The 24,281-nt window shown below is 40.3% G+C and overlaps 1 protein-coding gene across 3 annotated transcripts; it reads right to left on the reverse strand.

The window, feature by feature from the left end:
- Positions 1 to 1,676: 1,676 nt before the first annotated feature.
- LOC121952132 (forkhead box protein O1-A-like) lies at positions 1,677 to 24,202 on the reverse strand. Of its 3 annotated transcripts, none has more exons than XM_042498639.2 (4): positions 20,340 to 24,202; positions 6,139 to 6,330; positions 4,711 to 5,903; positions 1,677 to 4,592 (listed from the first exon to the last, which is right to left on the reverse strand). In XM_042498639.2, exons 1-3 carry the CDS (start codon positions 20,952 to 20,954, stop codon positions 4,734 to 4,736), a joined length of 1,977 nt encoding a protein of 658 aa, XP_042354573.2. In that variant the 5' UTR covers positions 20,955 to 24,202; the 3' UTR covers positions 1,677 to 4,592; positions 4,711 to 4,733. The 3 variants fall into 3 exon arrangements, with proteins under 3 accessions (XP_042354573.2, XP_042354574.2, XP_042354575.2); XM_042498640.2 differs by having other exon boundaries at positions 4,698 to 5,903; XM_042498641.2 differs by having other exon boundaries at positions 4,687 to 5,903.
- Positions 24,203 to 24,281: the final 79 nt, after the last annotated feature.

Genomic DNA, 24,281 nt, shown 5'->3' on the forward strand with positions numbered 1-24,281 from the left:
TATCCACTAAGCCACTGGATGCCCCTTTTTCCAGTAATTTAAAATAGATAGGTCTATATGGCATTAGAGCCACACATCATTTATCATAGTTGGAGGATAAACCGAACCACTTCTGTGCCTGCATTAAGTTACTGTAATATCCTTTGTGTCACTGAAATGTGGCCATCTCATGGACAACATCATTTGACAAGGTGACTCTTTTTCTATATGACAATCTGACAGAGCAGAGGACTTCAGTGAAGCAGGTGTGGGCCTTATGGTGAAAAAAAACTGGTGTGATAGTGGGAACATGAGGTGCTGTCATGTTCCTGCTCACCCTGCAACAAAAGGGGAATAAATTATATAGATCAATGCTACTATGCACTGTTCGGCCATAAAGTTGATGCCCAAGTGACAGGACAGATGGAGCGAATCAGAGGCTGAAACAAGATCCAGGACAGCTGGACCCCAAAGCAGAAACTGACAGTAGTAGGTATGTAGAAAAAGAGTTTATTGTACAATATACATAAAAAACAAAATAAAAAAACCCCCAAAGGAGCAAGCAGTGGATGGAAGGAGCTGGCTGACTGAAGAAAAATCTCTGATGAAGGTTGAGCACATGGGAAAAAAACCCAGACAATGAAGACATAAAGGCTGGCAAAACAGCGAGGCACACTGGAGTACCTGAGCACACAGAAACACTGCAAAAGCAGCAGTATAAAAGCCACTAGAAAACAAGCATCACAAGAAAAAAAGAAACCACAATGACAGAACACATGAAACAACAGCGAGCACTACCGCACTACACAGATTTATCTGGCAGAGTAGTGGAGTGAAGACAAAGCTTATATAGGTTGATGAGCTGAATGGAGACAGGTGTGCCTCGTCTTCTGCTGCTGAAGGAGCCAGCCGCACCTCCTGCCACACGCATGTCCTGCAGAAGAAAGAGAACAGAAAGGGGAGGGGCGGCAGAGAGAGAACTTACAAAAAACATACAACAAAACCAGAACCAAAGCAGAGTCATCACAACAACACCATCAGTTACACCAATGACATCAATGAATTGAGTCTGGTGGATTCCATTTGTAAAACAATAGAAACATAACTGTAAAGCAGCAGCCAACAATGTAAGAAACAGTGGTGTGTCCAGAGTAGGTTTTTTTTTGACTGTGGTGGCCGAAGCGGGGCACTCTCGTGCAGGGGTGGCATAAAGTATGAGCGCTGCTGCAGGGCACACGTGTCGGCTTAGGTTTAATTTACCATTTTTTGTCTCCACTACCCGTACCTACCTTTCTGGCGCATTACTTCCTCTCAGGTTTAAAACCCATTAACGAAAATTCTGTTTTTCAAATAGTTAAACCTCACTGGCCTAGACACACCCCTGGCAAGAAGAGGCAAAGAAGGGACTGAATTCAAATGCATTCGTTGAAAGAACGAGGTGACGAGGCATTTCACAGGAGTCGTGCCATGTATGGTTTCATATGAAAAATAAATTGATTGCTTGACACATTAGTTATCCTTACATTACCTTAAAATGCTACTGGGATATGAACATACAAATCAATTTTAGCTTTTATTTCTTTAATTGCAAGTGCACTTATTGACTAAAGCACTGAATGGGTGACATAGATAACTGCATTCTTTCCCAAACAAAAAAAAATGTCCTTTTTCAAAAAACTAAAAAAAAAGCACATCAGTGGATTTCATCATTTGTTTAATGTCAAAGATTACATATAAAAATGCATTATATTCTCTTTTTTGACCTATTATTAAAATGTTTCCATTTATTTATGCTTTCATAATTACAGAAGTAGCTTTATTCCAAAGTATAATTAAATTCTCAATTGCTGTCCTTCAGTTTGGTCTGAATAGATGAATTCACATCCTTTTTTAAAAAATCTTTTAAAATGTTTAATTTCACACAAATACATGTTTAATTTAAAATGATTCACTGTGCTGTCACAAAATATTTACTTGAGACTAATGGCTATAATCCTCAAGAACAAGAAAACATAGGAAATGCATACAAAGACAGATGGTCCATCACTCTGAACAGGTCCAAACAGCATTAATCAAATACATGCGATGAAAAAAATATTCACAAAACTATGTCAAAGATGAAGACAAATTCAATACATTACACAGTGAGGAACATGGCAGGAAAATCCCTTCAACACTTCAGAGGTAAAATATTTGGAGGTATGAGTGTTCATAAATTTATTGATATGATTTGGACTAAGATATGTAAACAACCATTTCTAACAATCATACATATGGTATAATACTTCAGTATAATCCTAATAAGTCATTTAATCCCTTCATATACAAAAATCTACTACAATAAAATAATATGTACAGCATTATAAGTCTGTGAGGCACAGTGAACTGGCACACTTAAATGTGTTTGGTAGAGTAGACAACTCTTTGGTGCATAAAAACTGCAGGAGGTAATGAGCAAATAAATCCTCTGCTGTGTCAACTAAACTTTGAAGGCCATGGTCCAGTCAGTTCAGGGGTTTCGTCATCAGTCTCTCCAACTACTGCTTCTCCCACTGTATCACAACTCTTAAAGGGATAGTTTCTATTTCGAGAATCAGAAAAATTGTCCAAAATGTCCCATGTGTTTTAGAATTTCAGAGCTTGATCTTTTTTTTTTGTTTTTCTTAGTTCATCAAAATGAAATGTTTTGCCTAACTTCAAGCTTAGTTAAATTTCCTAATGTCACAGAGGTCATTGTGGTCCTAGACTAGAGCTGGAACGTTTCCCCTGATTAAATCCAAAAAGGCAAAATAAGATGTTGAGGAGTCTTATTCTTCAAAGGTTATCCAAAACACCTGCACTTTTTAAGCAACTCTTAATTACTGATTGATAAAACCATTAACGCAACAGGGAGCATTTACTGAGTTCACTTCTCCACATGAATTGTGATTGATATGGACTTTTAGTGAGTTGTTTTAGATGGAAATTTCTCTAAAATATCTTTAATTTTATTCAGTATTAGTTTGATGTAACAAGACAAAAACAGCATAGCAATATCATGTAACTAAAAAACAGTATACACTGTACACAGCATAGGCACTCATGTTTTTTTTTACAAGAATAAAAAATACGAAGCAAGAATCCAATAGTTACCAAAAAAACCCAAATAAATATCATCATATGAATGATAAATTCATTTCAGACAAAGATACAGCTTGTCTCACGGTCTCTATAGACATCTATTGGTGAGAAAATATGGCTTATGTTTGAGTGATGAATCTGACAACACTGTACCACAACATCTGTCTATATACATTGAATCTGTGTGTTCACCAATCAGAATATTTTTGGTGTTTGTTTCATCATCTGCTTTGTGGTGTTCAGATGTCTGTTTTAGGACTTACTCTGTTCTCACCTCTAGTTAATTTAATTTACTATTTTAATGAAGTTAGTGTGTATCACTATGCAGATGATACACTGATTTATCTAGCATTTAAGAAGAAAGATCTCACTAGATCAACACTTGAATCCTTCGCCATTCAGGGCCCTATGCTTAAAGATCTTAAATTTAAACTTTATATATTGATTTTCTCGTCACTGATCAGATGATGGAGAACATCAAATTTAGCAGGTTTTTGGTCCACTAGAATGTAATATCAAATCCTCCTTTAAAAATTTGGGTGCCATTTTCAAATTATACTTGACCATTTACGCACAAGGCCAAATACCACTAATGTGTCGAATCACACTGTGGAAATATTCATCCATACTTGTATCTCACTGAATAGCTTGCTGAGTTGGCCCCCAAACTGGCTCTTTTCACTGGATTGTTACAAGTGAAGACCTGTTTTTGAAGTCCCGCAAGTATGTTCAGCTTGGCTGAATAACTGCTGCAAAGTTTAGTTTTCAAACAAAATGTGATCCTGCAGTGTTGACTGGCCACAAACGATAGAGAAATTTTTGAGAAATCTTTGAGAAATTACTTAAGCTCAACCTTTTTTTATGTTGTCTGTAATATACTGTATATCTTTATATTAACATGAATTGACAAAAATAGACAAGTGCACATGCATTTCCAGTTTTTGAAAGGCAGCTGAAAACAAGGCAACTGTTACTGCTAGCTTGTCCAAGGGTGTAGGTTTCATTTCAACATTTGGGGGCACATATGGAACTGGGGCTCTGGGGTTCTCCCTCAGGATATTTTGAGCATAACACTTTTTAATTTCTTGCATTCTGGTGAATTTCAATGCATCAATTTGTGTCTCTTTCTGCATAAATGTAATGCACATAATGTAATTACCGGGGGTGTGGGGGTGGGGGTGTGGGGGGGTCCTCCCTGAACTCTACAGGCTATGGGCTTGTCTCAATAATTTTCTCTCGTTGCAGAACTGTCTTTTTAAGCATGTTCAATGCCGTTATAAATGAAATTCAGGTTGTATTCATTATCTGGATCTAAATGACAAACTTATTTTGTTTACTTAATTGAATTTAAAGTAATGACATGCATGATTATACACAGAGATGACACTCAGGACATGATCTTGGTGTGATCTTGGTGGCTTCTGGGAATTTATATTTATTTATATTTTCCAGCCTGTAAATGACAGTGAGCAGTGGCGTGATGCTGATAAAACCTGTGAGAGAGAATGAAAAAATGTTCAGGTATGAGGAACATGGACATGGAAAACAGGACATTTGATTTGTTATAGTTTGTACACATGTACTTACTGCCAGACTACCTGTTGGCCTCACCTCTGTGTGATCCCCCATGCGTCCTAGCCTGACACCCAGTTATGTGTGGTGGTCTTTACCCTCTGGGGAAACCCATGAGGCCCAGCTGCGGGGTCAAAGTTAAAGTCCAGCGCCCCGCCATCCATAAGGGTGTCATGGAGGACAGTCTCCATGTCACATTCAAACCTCTCAATGGACATGTTGTCCAGATCACTGGGCAGCCGCTCTTGGTGATGACTGTTCGGGTGAACCGAGTTCAGTTCCCTGTACCCATTATTGCTGCCGTAGTTTGCTGAAACAGTGATAGTGTGTGCTGGGTGTCCACGGGGCGGTGGCATGCATGTCCTCAGGCTGGTCATTCGAGGAGGGGCCCCTGAAAGACTAGTCAGACTAGTCAGGGGGATCATGTTACAGCTATTCAAGTCTTGTGAGGTTGAAGGACCCTGGCTATGTATAGCTTGTGGATTTCCATGTGGAACTGTGTGACTTTGAGGAGGATTCATCATTTTAACTCCATTATGACCCACCATGTGACTCTGACGGCTGTAAGTGGGCATTAGACAACCTCCTCTGCCTATCTGAGACACCTGTGTGTCCCTACTGGCCTCTGCATCTGAGGTCAGCAGCTCTTTGAGGAGGCCAGCAGGGCAGATATACTGGTTCTCATAAGCCCCAAAGCCAGGCTTGGTCTCTGGGAGGGTCTGCATGGGGGAAGGGGGCAGGGAGTTCATCCTCACCTGGCTGTACATGCACTTACGGTAGTCCTTCTGCGGGTGCGGGGTCAAGCCGGCAGAGCTGTAGGGGATACTCTGAAGAATTGCAGCATTTGATGAATGTGAGGAGTCAGAACCCAGCTGGGCGGTTTTAGGAGACAGCAGGTTCAGGTTATCCAGCAGACTCTCCATGACGTTCTCTGAGCCGTGTTGGCCAATGGGTCCAGCAACCTCGGACAGGCTGGGCAGGGTGGAGGTTATCTTGGACCCTGCCGCCCCAGAATACATCATATGGCCATCAGACTCCCCCAGGTCATCCTGCTCAGGAGGGAAAGGTGAATGGCAGCCACTCAGGGTGCTGGCGTCAGAGCTGGTGCGTGTCCTAAATGAGCTCCAGGATTCAAAGTCCTCATTACTGTGGGAGTTTGGGCTTCCCAGCCAGTTAGAGTACTGGGAACCAGGACTGCCAGCTCCTCCCTCAACCCCTTCCTGTAGAGCCATCTAAGGACAGAGAAACATCAAAAATTCAAACAGGCTGCCATAAAATGGCCAGTTTATAATTTATTAAGAGTAAAACTATAGGAATAGTTTGACATTTTGGGGAACATGCTTGTTTCACTTGTTGCTGAGAGTAAGATGAGAAGATTGATACCAGTCCGTAGAGAGTGATATAGATCTTCGCTTTTTCTCAAATGTCAAACTATTCCATATGAGTTTAATAAAAGGGGGGTCGTACCTTTTTCTTTGTGGCTCTTCCTCTGCTCTTGGCAAACTTACTGTTGTTGTCCATGGATGCAGCTCTGCGTCGGGGTGACTTTCCGTTCTTTCCACCCTCTGGGTTCAGCATCCACCAGGAGCTTTTTCCCGTTCCCTCATTTTGTATGCGCACAAAGCGGCTGTGCAGGGACAGGTTATGTCTGATGGAGTTCTGGGTGAGGAAAAAAATGAATAATTTGTAGGTTATCCATGGACTCGCTGTTATGTGGAGGCTCCAAGAGGCATCGAAATGATTTTTGAATGAGACTTTTATGATTTTGGACAAAGGTTGGTATTATTTTCCTTATGAAATATGCTAGTGCATCAAAATACTGATTCTCTGATTCAAAAAGAATTACCTGAGAATGATTCTTGGTTGAATCTCAATGGGAATTAAATGAGAATCATTATTGCTGCAGAGGAAACGTTTGTCATTTTTCATACTGAATAGAGAACAAGCTGGTAGTTGGGTGATGTGCGACGTCAAAGCCAGCAAATGAACAGGAAGTATGCATACGTCCATATCCTCCTTCAACAATATTATGTCTGCTGAGCCTTTTCCACTCCCTCCTCACGCTCTCCAGCTAAAGTCATTAGTTACTTTGGCATGGAAGAGCGAGGGATACTTGGGATATGTGGTGTCATTTATTCAACACTAAATAAATATTTGGTACCCTTGCAAGACAGATGTCGTTACAGCCAGAGACAGAGTTCAGTATCTGTTACTGAATGTGACGATGGACAAATAAAAGATGGCATCAGACAATACAAACAGTTTATACAAGTGACACCATCCGCTAAGAAAAGTATACATAAAGTTAGCATTTTAGTGCATTTAGACTACGTAGCCTAATTAAAAGAGTAGTGTGTAGGATTTAGTGGCACCTAGCTTTAGGGACTGCAAATTGCAACCAGCTGAAACTTCCTCCATGTACCAAGAATTGTAGAATTCCTTCAGTGTTCATTGTTAAGGAGGTTTTTAATGGGTGCCAAATTAGATTAGATTAGATTAGATTAGATTAGATTAGATTAATATTTATTGTCATTGCACAATACAAGTATAGTACAACAAAAGGAAGTTGGCATCTAACCAGAGTGCAAATAAACAAGTGCAGAACAGTACAGAAGCTATATGTACAGAGTTATATATATATATATATATACACAAACAGTGATATAGAGAGTAAGTTGTAGTTTTATAGTACAGTAAATTGAAGTTAATTATCCACAGAGGCCCCTTCCTCTCCAAAACAAACAGACCCTGTGACTTAAACAGACGAAACACTAAATAATAAAGCAATTTCACCTTAAAATCTTTATTTTTCCAATGCTGTTTGGCTCCAAAACAAACAAACCCAGTGATTTAAAGTAAAGTCAGTAAAAACACTGAATAAAGCAGTTTCACATGAAAAACAGTTTTTACTTTTTAACATTCAGCTCATTGTGGAGGGGCTGTCAACTTTGGCGGCCAAATCAAAAACACAAATGGCACAGTATAGAGCCAGTGTTTGGTTTGTCCATTCTAGGATACTGTAGAAAGATGGTGGTGCAACATGGAGGAGGACCCACTCCCCATGTAGATATTAACAGCTCATTCTAAGGATAAAAAATAAAATTAAATTAAAAAATCTTATTTTCAAGTGGTTTCACACTAAAAGAGGCACTGTATGTGCTGTATTGTATTCCATTTCTGCTTATATATACCTTTTTTTAAAAATTTTTTTTTTACACCTACACCCTTCAAGGTGGAAACTCTGCCAGTTGAAGCCACTGGAAGGGAACATCAAACTTGCATGGTGAGGAAAACGCGTCATGTATGAGGTTGAGGACATTAAATTATATTGTTGAATCTATTTTCATGACATGTATCAGCCTTATTCAGTAAAATGGATTTTTAGCAAATTAAAGTATTTTCTACTTTGAAGTTTATGTTGTTTTAAACGCTTGTTTTTAGAAGTCTTATATATGAGTTTATTAGGGTGGTCATCCTGATCCCTCCTCACTCTAGGCAGTAATCATATGTGTTATTTACAACATGTTTGATGTGTACAGTCGAATACCTCCCTTCCACCAGCAGCATTTTTTTCTTGAACTGAAAACCGGCTGTATTACTTTGGGTTTAAACCAACTTGCGCACTTTTTTTGTATGTGGTCACATTTGTCCTTGTGCTAACATGTATACACCTAAAGCCTCATTCAGTCAACTTTCTCTAATGCTATGTTGTGAGCTTTAAAAAGGACGCAGAGGCGCCTCCTGCGGTAATTCTCACAGGAAGAAAAACAGTAATGGTTTGAGAACAGAAAGGCGGTCACACAGGACACAGATGTACTGTATAGCCTGGTCTCTTTGGACATAAAATGTTGTTCTTGGGTTGGGTGCATTAAGTGCATCTTAATTCTCAGAATGCGACTCATATTCCCATATTTAATATTCTTCATTTCACATTGAGGATGGCTCTATAAAGTGATCAAATAAATGTATTTACAATCATTTTGTGTAGCTGTGCAGTGTAGTGTTAGACCACAATGACACTTCAAGTAACTGTAGAACTAGAGCAAGCTCATAGTTAATATATACAACTATCCCCGTACGAAGGTGCTGAACCACAGAAAGTTCAACCTCAAGCCATATACATCAACAGTGGCCTTGTGAAGCCTGATCCTAAAGTAGAGGCAGCGGGCTGTGCATGAATGAGAAAATTTTTACTGAAAAAGAAAGCTGGGGGAGGTTACAGAGTTCGAAGTGAGGATGGGGAGGGCGACAGAGTGAGATGTTTTTGCCGGCAGAGATGAGGTCAATGAGTTCACTGAACACGAGCTCCTCAGCCGGCGCTGACAGACACATGCAAACAGGTTGGATGGAGCAGAAGCACAGGCAGGAGGAGAAGCATCAGATGTTACATGCTGCTGGGTCAGACTGTCTGCTTACTGACTCACAACAACAGAACCCCCCAATCCTAGAACTGGACTCCTCCCTTCTCTTCCACTGAGTTTTAAATGAGGCTTCCTGTGTCGAAGGTCATCCTGCACATACAAACTGGAGATACTTGGACTTAACACTCATTGAATGGCCTCAAAATGCAACGCTCAATCTTACTCGTCTTCATTTGATTCATGACCTTTTCTTCTCTCTTTACTTGATATCTATCTGTAACCAAAGACAGGAAATGAGTCATTAGCAGAGGACCTGAGGTCTGAGATCTGAGCAGTGCGCTGCACAGACTCAGCCTGTGAACCAACTTTTATTCCACCAACCAGATGACATGCCGTGCTTGCACATGGCTGAGATCACTAGTGATATGCAAATGTCTGCAGCCTCCGATCAGTGCCCACAATAGATCATGGACTGCATGACTGGGTCCTGGGAAGAAGAATTCTCTCCTCCGCCAGGGATAATCCTAGTCTGAGACAGACCTCACCTCAACCCAAAGAGAACAAAAGACCTCCCCTGCCTCACTAACTCAGGAGGTGCCCCATTCACACATTATGTCTCTGAAAGACCAACCCAAGGTGGCCTTTATGTTTCATTGTTGCTAAACTTCTTTATAATACACATTGTTATCGCCTGCTTTTTTAACTGACTTTATAGACGTATTAAAATACGTGCACCTGTAGCTGCATGGCAGCTCATTTGAATGTGGAGCATTAAGAAGTCTATATGCTCTTCATTGACCTGTCTTGGCGACCAGGGAAATTCCCAGGCACAGATTATGGAGGCCTGTAAGTGACGTAAATGTCTAAGAGAAATGTGTTGAGTAAACTGAGCAGTGATCCAACACAAGCGTGTAAAAGAGTAAATCACCGGGCGATAATCAAATCATATGGAATCAGAAATCAAATCTAACAATATTTTTGTCAAAATACCATGGTTGATATCAGTGTTGCAACTATATTGTACAGTTGACTATTGGTGCTTTCAAAAAGTATCTGTGATTTTTGATACATATCATCAGTAATGTGAATACAGGCAAACTGGGTAAAAGCAACAAATAGAACAGCTACAACAGTCTGCTAAGTCTAAAAAAATACACCAGTTTATTGTAATGCAGCCTTTAAACCCCAAAAAGTCAATATTTATGATTTTATGCTATCCAAAATATTATCTAGTCTCATATTACAATAAAAATATAATAATGATAAACTGCTGAGCCATAACACATAAATAACACAGTATATCTCATGGCAAAATATTGTAATACAAACAAAAAAATCTCAAAACTACACTGAAGAATATGTGAGTTTCAAAGTCACACTGGTCCTTGGTCAGCCGGTGAAGGGATGCCTGACATGAGAAAGATCTTTTTGCGTCTGACAAAATCTATTTTCAGTCTCCCCCTTAGAAATGCAACATGTTGAACAGCATGCTGTAAATGCAGCACAATAGATAGCAGTTAACTCTCTACACACTGCTAAGTTACAAGACTGTGCAGAATCATCCACTAGCTCTAAACTCTTCAAATGCACCCAATGATCTCTCAATCATGTGATCATTATCATCAGGACAAACTGTTGCAGCATGAAGAGACTCCTCCTACTGGACTTCAAAACAATCGAATTGACACAGCTGCTGTTTCTTGTGTAGTGAAGCATGAGGCTTGCAGTAACGGTTGCAGGATAAGTAAACAAACAAGGCCAAGTTGTAGGGGCAGGTGCAGCCACAGTGAAAGTGGCCTCACTTGCAACTGGTCTAAACGTTTTACATACACTGCCAGACACAACCACAGACAGGACAGAGGATCCCCCAGGAGATGGCTGCTGTAAACCAGCTGCTACTCAAATCAGTAACTCTGTTTTATATCAATGATGTGGCCTGATGTTTAGCTGTAATGACAGACTGAGGGAAAAAGAGAATTACTTCAAACGTCAGTTTTGTACACTTTTTGACCAGTTTGTTGGCCGTCCACATGTTGGCTAAGTCCAACAGACATCTGTTTACAAGTTGATTGTTTAAATCACAGTGTCAAGTTTTGGCTTCATATTAGTGACATGTGATAGCCTACATATGTCATTATATATACAGCAATGCTCATTTTCCACTTATATACTAGGTTTCTCCTAGAAAATGTTTACATGCCTTACTGTTTATAAAACATTTAGGTTTTCTTATACTGTCTGTCTGAATATATACCTGCATTCACTTTCTGTCTGAAACTCTCTGTTTTAGTCTCTTTAAGCCCCACTATGTCTTCCAAATCTGCACCCTTGGTTCCTCTGCCATGAATGTTAGATCTGAACAGAAGATGTTGCCTATTCAGTCCACTAAGAATTGCTCGCCTTGCACATACACTGAAAAAAGTTTCATAGCTATATGGCCCACTGAATATGTGCTGTGTTGTTTCTCCTGCTGGCTCCACCTGCAAATTCAAGCTCAACTCATAGACTTAACATTGTGATGATGTCACAGATTTTCAATTGTGTTTCCTAACTCAAAAAAAGTTTTACAAGTATAAAAGCTCCCTGGATCAAAATGGGGAAAATGCTTCTTGCTGCAATACCGCAAGTGTCCACTGGGAAAAAATTGCTGCAAGGCTGAGTTGCAGCACTCTGCACTGTAACTGCAGCCAGGATTTAATACAGTAACAGAGTTTAATGGCATTTACTACCGTTAAAAACTTTCAAGATTCTTAACCTTAACCGTCACAACCCAACATGAATATGATTCCAAATCAGGAAGAAATGAAAAACATAAGAAACCAAGATTACGTTTCCCTAATGTTAGCATGTAGCTACATACAGCAATCTATGTTATGTTATGTTAAACACTTGCAATAGTGTGCCAGGAGAAGATGACCATATAAAGAAGTACATCACGATCTGACGTCAGCTTGTCTCTAAAGTTGAAAAAATATTGGGAACACAGTTTTCAGGCAGGTCTGAAGTCTGAGGTTTTTGCTCACATGGATTACTTTTACACACGATTACATCATTATGTGAAACTTCAGTCACGTTAAACCATAATTGTATATTTAGAATTATGTTACAGACAAAAATACAAATAGAAAACATATATTCATATTGTAATTTTAGCACTCTCTTACAGTCATTTTCTTGTTTGTTAGTTTTTCCTTTTTTTTCTTCCTTTTCTCCTGTTTTCAGGTAATTTTCTTGTAACTTTTTACTAATTTCTTGCAAATTTTTGGACCATTTCTTGCTCAGGTTCAAAGGGTTAAATATCTGAAAATGCAATATTGGTCAGAGTCATTACAATTTGAAAATGATAAATTGTCGCTATATTTCTTATTCTCTCAAATTAAAATGCAAGACAGGCACAGGAGGTATGTTATTTAGCAACTGCTGAATAAGAGTGGAAATCAAATAACACACTACTTTATCTTATTCTGTATGACGGCTTTAGCAAAAAATGCAAAAAGTGCAAAAAATAAACTTGAAAATGGTTATCTACTGCTGTTGCAGTACTATCACCACAAAGCCATCAGATATGTGGTGTAAATAAGAGAATAGTAGCGTGCAACACTTGCAGAGATTACAGTAAAAAGACAAGCCACTTCCTGACAGTGTCTTCCTGTGCACCCCTCCCCCCTTTCTCCTCTGACCCAGGAAGTTGAAAAGGAGCGTAGGACCTGAGTTTTCTGTTACATGGCAGTAAAAAAGGCGAGCACAGCTGCAGAAGAAGAAGAGCCCTGAGAGTGTGGACACAGTGTCGCCTCTTCATGGCTCCAGGCACAATGCAGGCTACTTCATTAACAGTGAGCATCAAACTGAGTGACCTACTTCTGCAATGGCTTCAAAGTGGGACGATGAAAAGGAATGGGGAGCTTTGTGTTGGGAGTTCGGCTTTATATAAACAAGCAGGGAGCAAATGAGAATGATAGACACATTAAAACATCCTCATGTAGTGTGTTATTGATTAAAAAAAACAACGCTAATCATACTTAAATCATACCAAATATTCAGAAATACTAAGCTCATTACAAACGTGATCTCTAATCTTTCTCAGCCTAATCTTGAGAGTGACACACATTCTTGAGACACTTTACGGAGTGAAAAGGCCAACTGTTTTTTTTTAGAAGACTGGACACTAATCTCAATTACGTCTGATCCTGTTTCTCTTCCTTCACACCACATTTCTTTGCCTCCCTCAGCACCCATGTCCTTTATATTTTGCATAATGGCTTAGAGGCCAGGTTCTTTTTGTGAACATAATATAGAGGGGGGATTATTATCCTGCCTGGGACTGGAGGACAATGCAGAAACCCACATGCCACAGATTCCACAGACTCACACATGTGTAGACAGCAGACTGTACACAGGCCTCAGCCCACAGCGAGCCAGTCAGCTGACTGCTCCCCTCCTTCCCTCAAGCCACGGTCACTCCTCTTTGAAAGCCCCTGCCCCAAGCATCCCTTTCTTCATGGGGTTACTTGAAGCTTTCAGTGGGCCTCTTAAGTTAAGGGCAGGCCTCCCTTTTTAACCTTGTGATCCCAAGACAAATAGCTGGCAGTTATTCAGGTTTTTTTTTTGTTTGCCTGTAGTAGCTCGCTCTTTTCAGGCCTGTATCACCACACTGAGTTTATAAACCAACAATGTGGTGAGTTATTTTTAAATGTAGCCTACTTTTCACTGAACAAAATACTAAAACTTGAGAATTTTCTCTGTACTCTGCTTTTACAGACAACGTTGAATTTTCCACAGTGCTGCAAGCTCCTCTGTGAGGCCTTACTTATACGCACAGTGGTGGTTTGAGCTAAATGCTAATATCGGCATGCTAAAAGTTGCAAAAACAATGCTATGTTGTTGATGTTTAGCAAATATAATAGTTAACATTGTTCAACATCTTAGTTTAGCATGTTAGCATAACATCAAATATGTGGTGATAAATTCAAGTGCTGGTCAAACTGAAATTTTGATCTGATGACAGTGCTACAAAAGAAGTTAAAGGGACAGTTCACTCCATAATCAAGAATACATATATTTCCTTTTTTTTTCCTGTAGTGCTATTTATCAGTATAGATTGTTCTGGTGTGAGTTGCAGAGTGTTGTAGATATCAACCGTACAGAAGTCTGCCTTCTCTCCAATGTAATGGAACTAGATGGCACTCAGCTAGTAGTGCTCAAAGTGTAAAAACCAAAAAAATTACAAAACTCAACAGCAATGCCTCTTGCCAGAAATAAAGACCCAATTACTTAATGATAATTGTTGAGAGCATTTTCATGCTGGAACTATTTTCTTTCTACCGAACTGCATTCACCAACCGAATCACCATGCAAAAGGAAGTGTGCATCTAGGCCTACTGCACAAGCCTCTCGTCCATGAGTAGATGTACACTTCCTTCTGCACAGTGATAAAAAGAAAACAGCTCTTACAACAAGTCTACGGACATAGCTCTCGAGTTTCTCAATTTTTCTTTTTAACGCCACCTAGTTCCATTATATAGAATTTATATATTATACAGAGAGCAGACATCTCTATGGCCAATATCTTCAACACTTCGCAATTTACATCAAAACAAGATCGACAAAAAGCACTTCTGTAAGAGGAGAAATATTTTGATTTTGATTTTCCCATTAACTCATTGGTAATGCCTCTAAGCACCACAAACTAATGCCATGTAGTTCTATTATTATATTTGTTAGAAGGCAGACATCTCTACAGCTGCTATTGCACTCAACCTGCACTTCCACTAGCACACCCTTTCACCAGCTGTCACCTGATCTGGTGATTGTTCAAATGGAGGTAGGGTAAACTTTTCCATCCAGCAACTCTGCTTATCCTGAATAAATACTGTCAGTGTTGTCTGTCACTACTTTCCACACAACATCAGACACCAGACAGAAGAATCAACAGGGGCTCTTTTGACACCTGTGTTACAGAAGTAGTAAGATAAACCACCTTACAGCAGGCGGCGATTACACACATTAATGCAGGCTGACACCAAAATGGTGTATTTATCCATAAAACAATTGTGTATAAAAACCAAAACTGCATGTGGCACTACAAATAAATAGTCTTTTGGCACTTCATAACCTTTAAAAGGTTGAAGAAACGGTTGGTAAAATACTTTCTTTCATGTTTTGATCCTCTCTGACGGTTAAACTCTGAGGTGTTACTTCCTGTTCGATTATTTAACGTCACAGCTCACTGAGAAAAACAGTGGCAGTACCAGTAAGTTTGTAAAGTACCTTGCATGCTGCACACTGCCACTCATAGACCCACCAATATCCCAGGGGAACCAGTCCTCCCAGTTGGCAGAGGCCCTCTCTTGCAGTAAGGCACCATGGCCACCACAAATTTTTAGAGGGAAAACAAAACAAAAAAAAAATCTCCATGACATGCTGGAGACAGGAAGCTCTAGCTGCAGCAGCGTTGCCCTCGTCCTGCCCTCCACCCACCTTCAGTTTTTTTGGGTGGAGTTGTATAATCACTGAGTTTCAAACTCAACGCCCTCCTCTCACCATGAGGTCTCTGGCTTATCTGTATCTGTCATAATAATCAGGGACGCTCATGCATTCAGATTTTAGAGTCAATACACAGGCCAGGGTATGACACAAAACAGAATGACAAGCAGGCTGATGATCTCTTTGAGCGTGTGACGTGGGGACGCTGAGGTGGAATAAAATGACTTCACATAGAATTAGACGCACAAACATGATCCATGTATGGTCTCTCCTATTGGACCCTCCTCTTTTTCCAGCCCTGACCCTCGTGTTTTGCAGGGCGGGGATGTTAACACATGGCACTGTTTTCCATCCACTCTGCAGGAAATGCATCATAGTTCATTGTGGGGGGACAGTCGTGTTTTTTTAACAGGAAAGTGTAAAAATAACTGTTAGCCGGTGGTTCCAAGGCCCAGTGAAGCATGCCAACATTTAGGAATGCAGAGGTTGAAGTGGAGATGTGTTGATTTAATATTAAAGATAAACAGGCTGGTGCTATTGTTGTTGAGGCATTTGCGGCTTCACTGAGTGGCGCACAATGAAGAGTGGCTACTGCAAAACCTTTACATCTGACACTGAGTTAGGACTGAGAGTAAAATGCTTTCTTTAAAGGTATGGTATGTCACCTTTAGTAAAAACTTGGGTTTACTGACACCTCTGAGGGTGTTAAGTAAACTGCAGTGAACATCCTCCGTAGTCGCAAGCAAGCACCTGCATCAGTCATATCAGTGAGTAACAAGAAACTGACCAGAACTGACCGGCATCCTGTTGATCTACAGGCCTATATTCCTTCATTTCAATGGGATCATTGGCTCCATGACAAGCTTGCTCTTTGCAAATTAGCCTGTGTCATCAGCCAACTTAACAACGCAAACAACGGCAGACAGCATAAAGCGTACAGCATAGCTTTATAGCTAGCTGGCTAACCTTAGCTTAGGTTATGGTTGACTCGTTGGCTGCCCAGATAGCTTTTACTTAGCTTCATTACATGGAATTAGTGTTGGTTGCTTCATAGTTTAAGTAATTTGCAAACCAGTCTCGGGGGTTTGGATAGCTTAGATGATGTTATCCACTCAATACAATATTTTGCTACATTTGCTAGTTAGCAATTTGTCTGTGTTGGACAGCAAACCGACGTTAGCTAACATCTGCCAGCTAAAACCATAATAGCACATTATATTTCACATGCCAGTGTTTCCTCTGTGATTTTTATTCAGAACCATAAGAGCCCTGAAATTACGATATAGGGCACTGAATTTGATAAATGTATTATTTATCAGCCGTAAACGGTGTAAAAATGAACTGGTGCATCCCGCTGTCCTTCCACTTCAATCCCAAGCTCAGAAATTACCTTCCCAGGAGGAACGCAGACTGCAGCTCCACAGACGGACCCTTAGTCAGCGCTGTAACAGCTCCAATTACATAGATGTAATGGATACCAAAGCCAAGGTGGCGCCTATTTATTCCAATTGAATGAAAGGTTTCTAGCTTTCGTATTTACTTCAGCCGTATGTGGCCACTGGGCTCATTCATGACTTCCAGCTCGGCTCATCGACTTTACATTGTAACGTCTTCACAGATTTTTAAATCACTTTCCTCGGCTCGAGACCACCATGGCTAAAAAGTTCATAATAGAAAGAGTCATAAATGACTTTGTTTGCTGTTCGAGGTGTCCGTTCAGCTGTTTTACAGACATGGTCTACGGGGAAGATGAGTTTTTCTGCTGCAAGGGATTTTTTTCGCTGCAATACCACAAGGGGCCACTATAAAGAAAATTGGAAGCAAGGCTGAGCGGCTTTCCTAGGGGCCTGCCAAATTCAGGAAGCCCAAACCTCAGTTATAAGTGAAAGTCTGTCCACAGCCTGCCGCTGCAAAATGTAGGCTATATGACAGAAACACAGCATATGTGGACTGTGGTGGGCACCAGGCCGGTTGTTTGATAATGTTAGGGGACTCTATTTCTTAGCTAATGCCAGTTACTGTTGCACATTGTAATGCTTTAGCAGAGCTGAAAAGAGATGCAGCACACAGTTGGGAGAAGTTTTTGCCCAAAGGGCTTTCTGCCAGAAAGGGATTTTTTTGCTTAAGGTTCATCACATCATTTGATTTTTCCAGAGAATTCGGCCTGAGCCCTTCACACAAAAGTCAGTCCACGGACTGTTAAGCAAGTGAGAAAGTCGGGGAAGGTTTTTAAGTCACGTTACAGTCTGTTCAGCCATCATCAAAAACTGAAACCCAACTTTAGGGGCAGCAGGGTTAGACAGAGAATTACAATATGACAGGTAAAAGACCCTGTTTTCTTTCTGATCGGTTGGTTGAACTTCCTGATAGATATCACTGATTGCTGCTTTGTAAGTTTATTGAAGTGTATTAAACATGTATTTTTGTATTAAAATTCAAAAAGCTGTCCATTATTTACAAATCTTACTTCTTATAAAAAGTCTGACTCCCTGAGCTGAACAAACACCTTCAACAGAAGCCCTGAGAGGTCAGAGGAGGAAGTGATAGGATAAAGAGCAGCAATCCCTTTCTCCAAGCTTCAGCATCCGCTGAGGAAACTCTAGAAGACAGGGACACAAAGATATGAGCACACAGCTCAGGAATGGAGGATGTTTGACGTTGTTCCCAGCATTCCCTTCTCCCAAACCCCTTCCCCTCCGACACACTCCCCAACACTGATTGAGCTGTTTGCGTCGCCTCCTGTTATTGTCGGAGGGAAGCTCTGAACGGTTTACTCCACGCTGCTTCCCCACCAAAAACCTTCCCACCAGCCAGTGCACCTACTGTATGTAACAAAGTGTGGTTTAAGAAAGGCTAAGAAAAGAAGGAAAGGGAGGTTTAACAGAACCATAAGTCATAATAGAAGCCGTGATAAAGCTTTTCACAACTGGGGGGGTTAAACAATGGAAACTATATTTGATTGAGGTTCACAAAGGCATTTCCTGACAATTACATCTCACAGGAATGCAGGGGTTACAGGAAGGGCTGCGGAGCTGAAATATGAATTTGGACATTGGAGTGTGCAGGTTTTAATTAGCGTCTACTTTAGTTTCTCTGTCTGCTTTTGTCCTCAGTTAATTTCTATCCATCATGGCTGAGTAACTTCCTCACCCGGCGAGACAATATTAAGACCTGGATTAGCATGTTTGCACAGGCATTAGGCTACTGCTTTTCTCTGGTGCTAAATATTTCCAATGCATTTCCAGGCCAGAAAGCACCGCTTTGCAAAATTTCAGGACTGAACGGGGTTTTCCATTACTGTGGAAATGCTGCACAGACCATGAGTCAGTACATGTTTGGTGGTAATACTGAATAGACTGTTCCCACAATGGTTTGCTCACGAACAGGAAGAAGTATATCTGAGTGTCCTTGCACATTATTCTTTTCAGTCCTCCCAGATTTCTACCACCACTCAGTCAAGCCTTGCCCTCAAAATCTTGTTGACATTTGTATAATAAAGCTTAAGATTGCTGCAGATTTTCCGATGCCCGTTCTCCATTCTAAACGTGTCCAATTTTTTTGCTGTGTTGTGTTTTTCTTCAGGATTGTACAGAGAAAATATTCTCAGGTTTGTGTATGGGATGTTTACATTCACATCCTGTGCTGCTGCTTCAGAGGTGTATGCTTCCTCACTGACACAGCAGAGAGGCGTGTGCTACTGCTGACAGAGGAAACCACCCCCAAACTTCAAAGGTTACTGAGATGCCACAGTTCAGTAGCCAAATTCAAGGGTAGCTATTGAGCATTTATGAAAGCATTTTCATGGATATGTAAACATTTTATAACCTTTACAGACAAGGAAAAACAGTTTTTCTCTCAGAGGGATGGGGGGAAAATAGTTTCCCCATTAATAATCATAGTAATCATAATAGTCATTAATCTTTCTGCTGAATGACCATCATCCTCACTGAATGTGAAACTCAATCGGTACAGCATAGTATTACATTAATTGGTAATGTTCTAAATATTGAGAGGGTGGTTCCCATGTGTCCTCCCTGAAATCTACACCAATGTAACGTATAAACAACTGAAAAGGGTGCAAAAAACTCCAGCAATTATATCACATCGCTCTTTCTGCTCAGTATAGTAAAACATTCACAATGTGCATCAGTGCAGTTACACTGCAAAATCTGACAAGTTGATTTTACTGGGGAAAAAAACTAGGAAACCAATTTATGTTTATGTTTAATATATAACTGTTAAGTTTAGTTAAGATTAAGTTATATTTACTTAATTTTGACAAGTTTAATTAAATCAATGTTTACAAATTTTATCAACGTCAGGACACCAACTTCACTGTGCATCTGTATTCTGCTGGTTGCAAACTGGTCAATTATAGTTGTACTTCAACATGTTGAGGAAACAAAACTCTCAGATCTCCTTACTTCATCACTGGCAAAATCCTCTTTGTGATGATCAAGTTAAGTCAGAATAACTTGTTTTACTGAAGTTGCCAACACTTAAAAAGAACAGGGCAATTTCACTTGTCATTTTTTAGTTACAACAACTTCACAAAATTAAGAAAATACTAACTAAAATTTGGATAAACTTAACAATTAGATATAAAGTGTAACGTATGTTTGCCTGCAGAGTTTTGCACATTATCAGGGTTCAGTGATGTGCCTTAAGACAGTATTGTGCACATGTGCATAACTGTATTTAATTACCTTTTTCTTTCTTTTGTGTTGTCGTGTAAAGTTAAGTTTTGACGTTAAAGGAGTTAAAGGTTACATATCATGTTCATCCTAAACAACTGGATGCTTATACATGCACGCATGCACTCACCTTCCAGCCCGCGGAGCTGTTGCTGTCCCCTTTATCCTTGAAGTAAGGCACACTCTTGACCATCCAGTCATAAATCTGAGACAGTGTCAGCCTCTTCTCTGGTGAGCTGTCTATCGCCTTAGTAATCAGGTCAGCGTACGACATGTTCCCCCAGGCGTTACGGCGGGACGAGCTGCTCTTCCTCTGTCCGGAGCTACCAAGCGGAGCGACACCAGGAACAGGCACCTGTTGCTGAGGCGGCAGCTGCGGACCCGCGACCTGCTGCTGCTGCTGCTGCTGCTGCTGGAGAGGATGGTGATGGTGGTGGTGGTGGTGGTGGTGATGTGGTTGCACACAGTTTCCCTCCCGACACTGAAAGTCATTGCAGGACACAGGCGGTTTCTGCTCTGCATACTCTTCGTAGTCCTCCTCCAACAAGCCGAGGTTGCTGATGAACTCGGTGTTTCCTCCCGACTCCTGCTGCACAGACGGGGCCGGGGAGGAGGTGTTGGAGCCGGACGGGTCGTTGAGCTCCGGTCGCTGCAGCGGCCAGGTGCAGGAGCGCGGGCGGGAGAGAGGCTCAAATTCCGGGTCAATTTCGACCGGTTGTGGCTGTGGTGGCGGTGCCTCAGCCATGTCTGACAGTCACTCAGACTCTCACATAAAAAGAATAATTAATGAAAAGAAAATTATAGGTTAGGTTTTTTTTTTTAAAAAAAAATGTTGCGTTCACACACCAGACTCCAACCAACCAAGATAAGAGAGGTTTGTAGTTTCAGAGTGAGATAAATGTTTCGTTCAAGGTCTTCAGTGAAGTTCACACCATCCTGCAGAGACTAGTTGCAACTCTCAAGTCTGCCGCTCTGTCAGAGTGTGATGATGCCTTCAGGGCCCACACACAGGGTCCGTTTTCTGGTGCATAGTTCACTGTGTTCATATCCTATGTCTTTGCCGACTATCTTATGTCGCAAAAATATGGAAAAATTGGATAGTAAAGCTAAGTAACTGTATACATTTATATCTAGGACCTTACTCATATCCCTTATTTTCCTGTTTTGTGCTCCTTATTTGTTTACTTAATTGTTTCTCCCTTTTTTTGTTGCCTTTTCGTAAAAACCTTTAGTGTTCTTTTTTTGTATTTGATTGTGTTGTAGCATCATTTCCACCACTGTTGCTAAATCAGTCCTTTGTCTTTGTACATCTTTTCCCTGACTTTTATATTTTTTCTTGGGTTAAATTGGAAATCATGCCTAAATGGATACACCGCCCTTCTATTTCTTAAGAATTTGATGCTGAGCTTAGATAATTAATGAGGCCATCATTTTAGCAGAAATGGTACTCATCATGCATTGCTTCTTCTTGGCTTATTTACATACATGTATATGTGTATGTATTCACATATATGCATGGCTGATTTATAAGGTACTGTGCACTTGACTTGAGTGCTGGATGCTAAAGTGGTGTCCTGCATGATGACCATTGAGACAAAAATTGAAGTTTAAACAGTAAATGGAAATTCAATCAAGCTCCTAATTATTGACACAAGCTTAACAAACAGACCTACAACTGTAGGAAGCTATTGGCTTAATATCAAGTACCTTTTCAACCATACAATAAAAATGATCAATCATTATTTGTTTTTCCGTCACTACATCTAGTCCATATTGCAAACTTGTGGCATTTACTTCTCTTTTATTTCCAACGCATTTCCACGGTACCTAAACGCACCACAAAGGCAGATGAGGATGCAGACTCCCTCTAGCGCTTTGAGAGATATTGTGACCACCTGACCACCAAAGAGAACTGTTTTTTTTTTCTGAATAGCACACCTTGTCCCCCTCTGGTTTTCACAGCAAAATCTCTTTATGGATGTGCTATATTTAGAAGAGTGATCATGTAGTTGGATGTTTCCCACAAGTGGCTTAATTTTCATAAACAGTCCAGCAAATCAGTTTATGTTTCTGTCCACTTACTGAAGAATTTGTCATTCTTAATAATGCCATTGAATTTTTTAAAATTCTTTAATCATGGGTTTGTCAATCATATCTAGTTTTAGCACACTGGAGTTGCAGTATTTTGTTGAAATATTTAGGTCCCCGTTTGTAAAATCGTTAGAAATCTTAACTTCATATGGACCGTAGCCGTCAGTGGTGCCATCTAGTGGGCTATTTGCATATGAGACATTTCCGAGCAGAGCCAAGTGTCTTTCCACATAACACCACTTTTTTTTGTACTTTATACACATCCAAGTAGGGAATTGTTGCCAAAATCTTATCATGCCCATCATGCGTTTAAGGAAAAGTGAACAAAATGTGGAAATGAGGCACTCTCAACTGTCAAGCTCTTATTTTCCATACTCTCTCAGACAATAGATTGCAGAGTGTGTTTTTAGACCAGATGGAATTTGTGTGGCACATTGTTAACATGTTTTTTGACTTTAAAAGCACTTCCCTTGCAAAGGACACAAGGTTCAAGGTCTTATTACGCTCACACTGTAAACTTGATCTAAGGTCCTCGATGCTGCACACAGCTCACACTTGTTTTACAACCAGCCTGTGAAAACACCATTAATCACGATCACAGGTGTTTGTACGACCCCCGACACAAAGATATACAAAAATATTTTCATCAACCTGTTTTTTTTTTAGGTCTTTGAGGACAATTCCAACCCCAATTCCAAAAATTTTGGATGCGGTGTAAAATGTAAATAAGAACAGAATGCAATCATTTGCAAATCCATTTTGACCCAAATTCATCTGAATACAGTACAAAGACAGTATATTTAATCTTCAAACTGCTAAAAAATATTGTTTGCTGAAAATATATACTTACTCTGAATTTGATACCTGCAACACATTTCAAAAAAGTTGGGATGGAAGGAACAAAAGACTGGGAGAGCTGTGGAATGCTCAAAAAACACCAGTTTGAAACACTGCACAGGTAAAAAGGCAAGTAAGTCGATTAAAGGATCATGTCTGGGTATAAACGGGGCAGCGTTAAAAGTCACAGTTGTTCACAAGCAATTCAAGGCTTACTACTTTGTGAAACATTGTTTGGGCAAATAGTCCAGCAGTGTAAAAACATTTCCAAAGAATTTAGGGATTTCACCACCTCTACCCATGACATAATCAAAAAAACAATATTGAATGCAGATGACCTTTAACCCCTCAGGTGGCACTGTATTAAAAACCAACATGATGACATAATGTATACCACTACAAGGGATCAGGAACACTTTGGAAAACTATCACAGTTCTTCACTGCATCTACAATTGCAGGCTCAGACTCTACCATGCAAAGTGAAAGCCATATATCAACAACATCCAGAAACACCACCAGCTTCTCCGGGCCTGAGCTCATCTGATATGGACTGACAATAAGTAGAAAAATGTGCTGCGGCCTGACAAATGCACATTTCAGACTGTTGCTGGAAAACATGGATGTTGTGTCCTCAAGGCTACAGAGGAAAAGAACCATCCAAGACTGCTGCCAGCTCAAAGTTCAAAAGCCAGCATCTGTGACGATTTAGAGGTGTGATAGTACACATGGCATCATGGGTAACTTATACATCTTTGAAGGCACCATGAATGCTTTAACATACAGGGTTTGGAGCAACATATGCTGCCACTCAGATGGCATCTTTTTAACAGACGCCCCTGCTTATTCCAGCAAAGCAATGCCAAGCCACATGGTGCATGTGTTACAACTGAGTGACTCTGCAGGAAAGGAACTACTAAACTAAACTGTCGAGCAACTGAAGTCAAATATCAAGGAAGAGTGTGAAAGAATTTCACTTAAGAAGTTAAACAATCTGTGTCCTCAGAGCCTAAACATTTACCGGGTGTTGGTGAAATAAAGGCTGATGTCACAGGGTCATAAACATGCCCCTGTCCCTACTGTTTTTTGGATGTGTTGCAGGCATTAAATTCACAATAGATGTATTTTTTAAAAAAACAAAAACAA

Source organism: Plectropomus leopardus, chromosome 15, assembly GCF_026936395.1.
Source record: "Plectropomus leopardus strain MGB_pleo_1.0 chromosome 15, ASM2693639v1, whole genome shotgun sequence".
Lineage (NCBI taxonomy): Eukaryota > Metazoa > Chordata > Actinopteri > Perciformes > Serranidae > Plectropomus > Plectropomus leopardus.

Bases quoted from the DNA above. Each gene is read 5' to 3' on its own strand.
- LOC121952132 (XM_042498639.2), bottom strand. From the start codon at position 20,954: ATGGCTGAGGCACCGCCACCACAGCCACAACCGGTCGAAATTGACCCG. The intron at 6,331-20,339 runs GTGAGTGCATGC...TTCCTCACCCAG, and splicing joins ACAGCTCCGCGGGCTGGAAG to AACTCCATCAGACATAACCT. The intron at 5,904-6,138 runs GTACGACCCCCC...CTCTGTCCTTAG, and splicing joins GAAGAGCCACAAAGAAAAAG to ATGGCTCTACAGGAAGGGGT.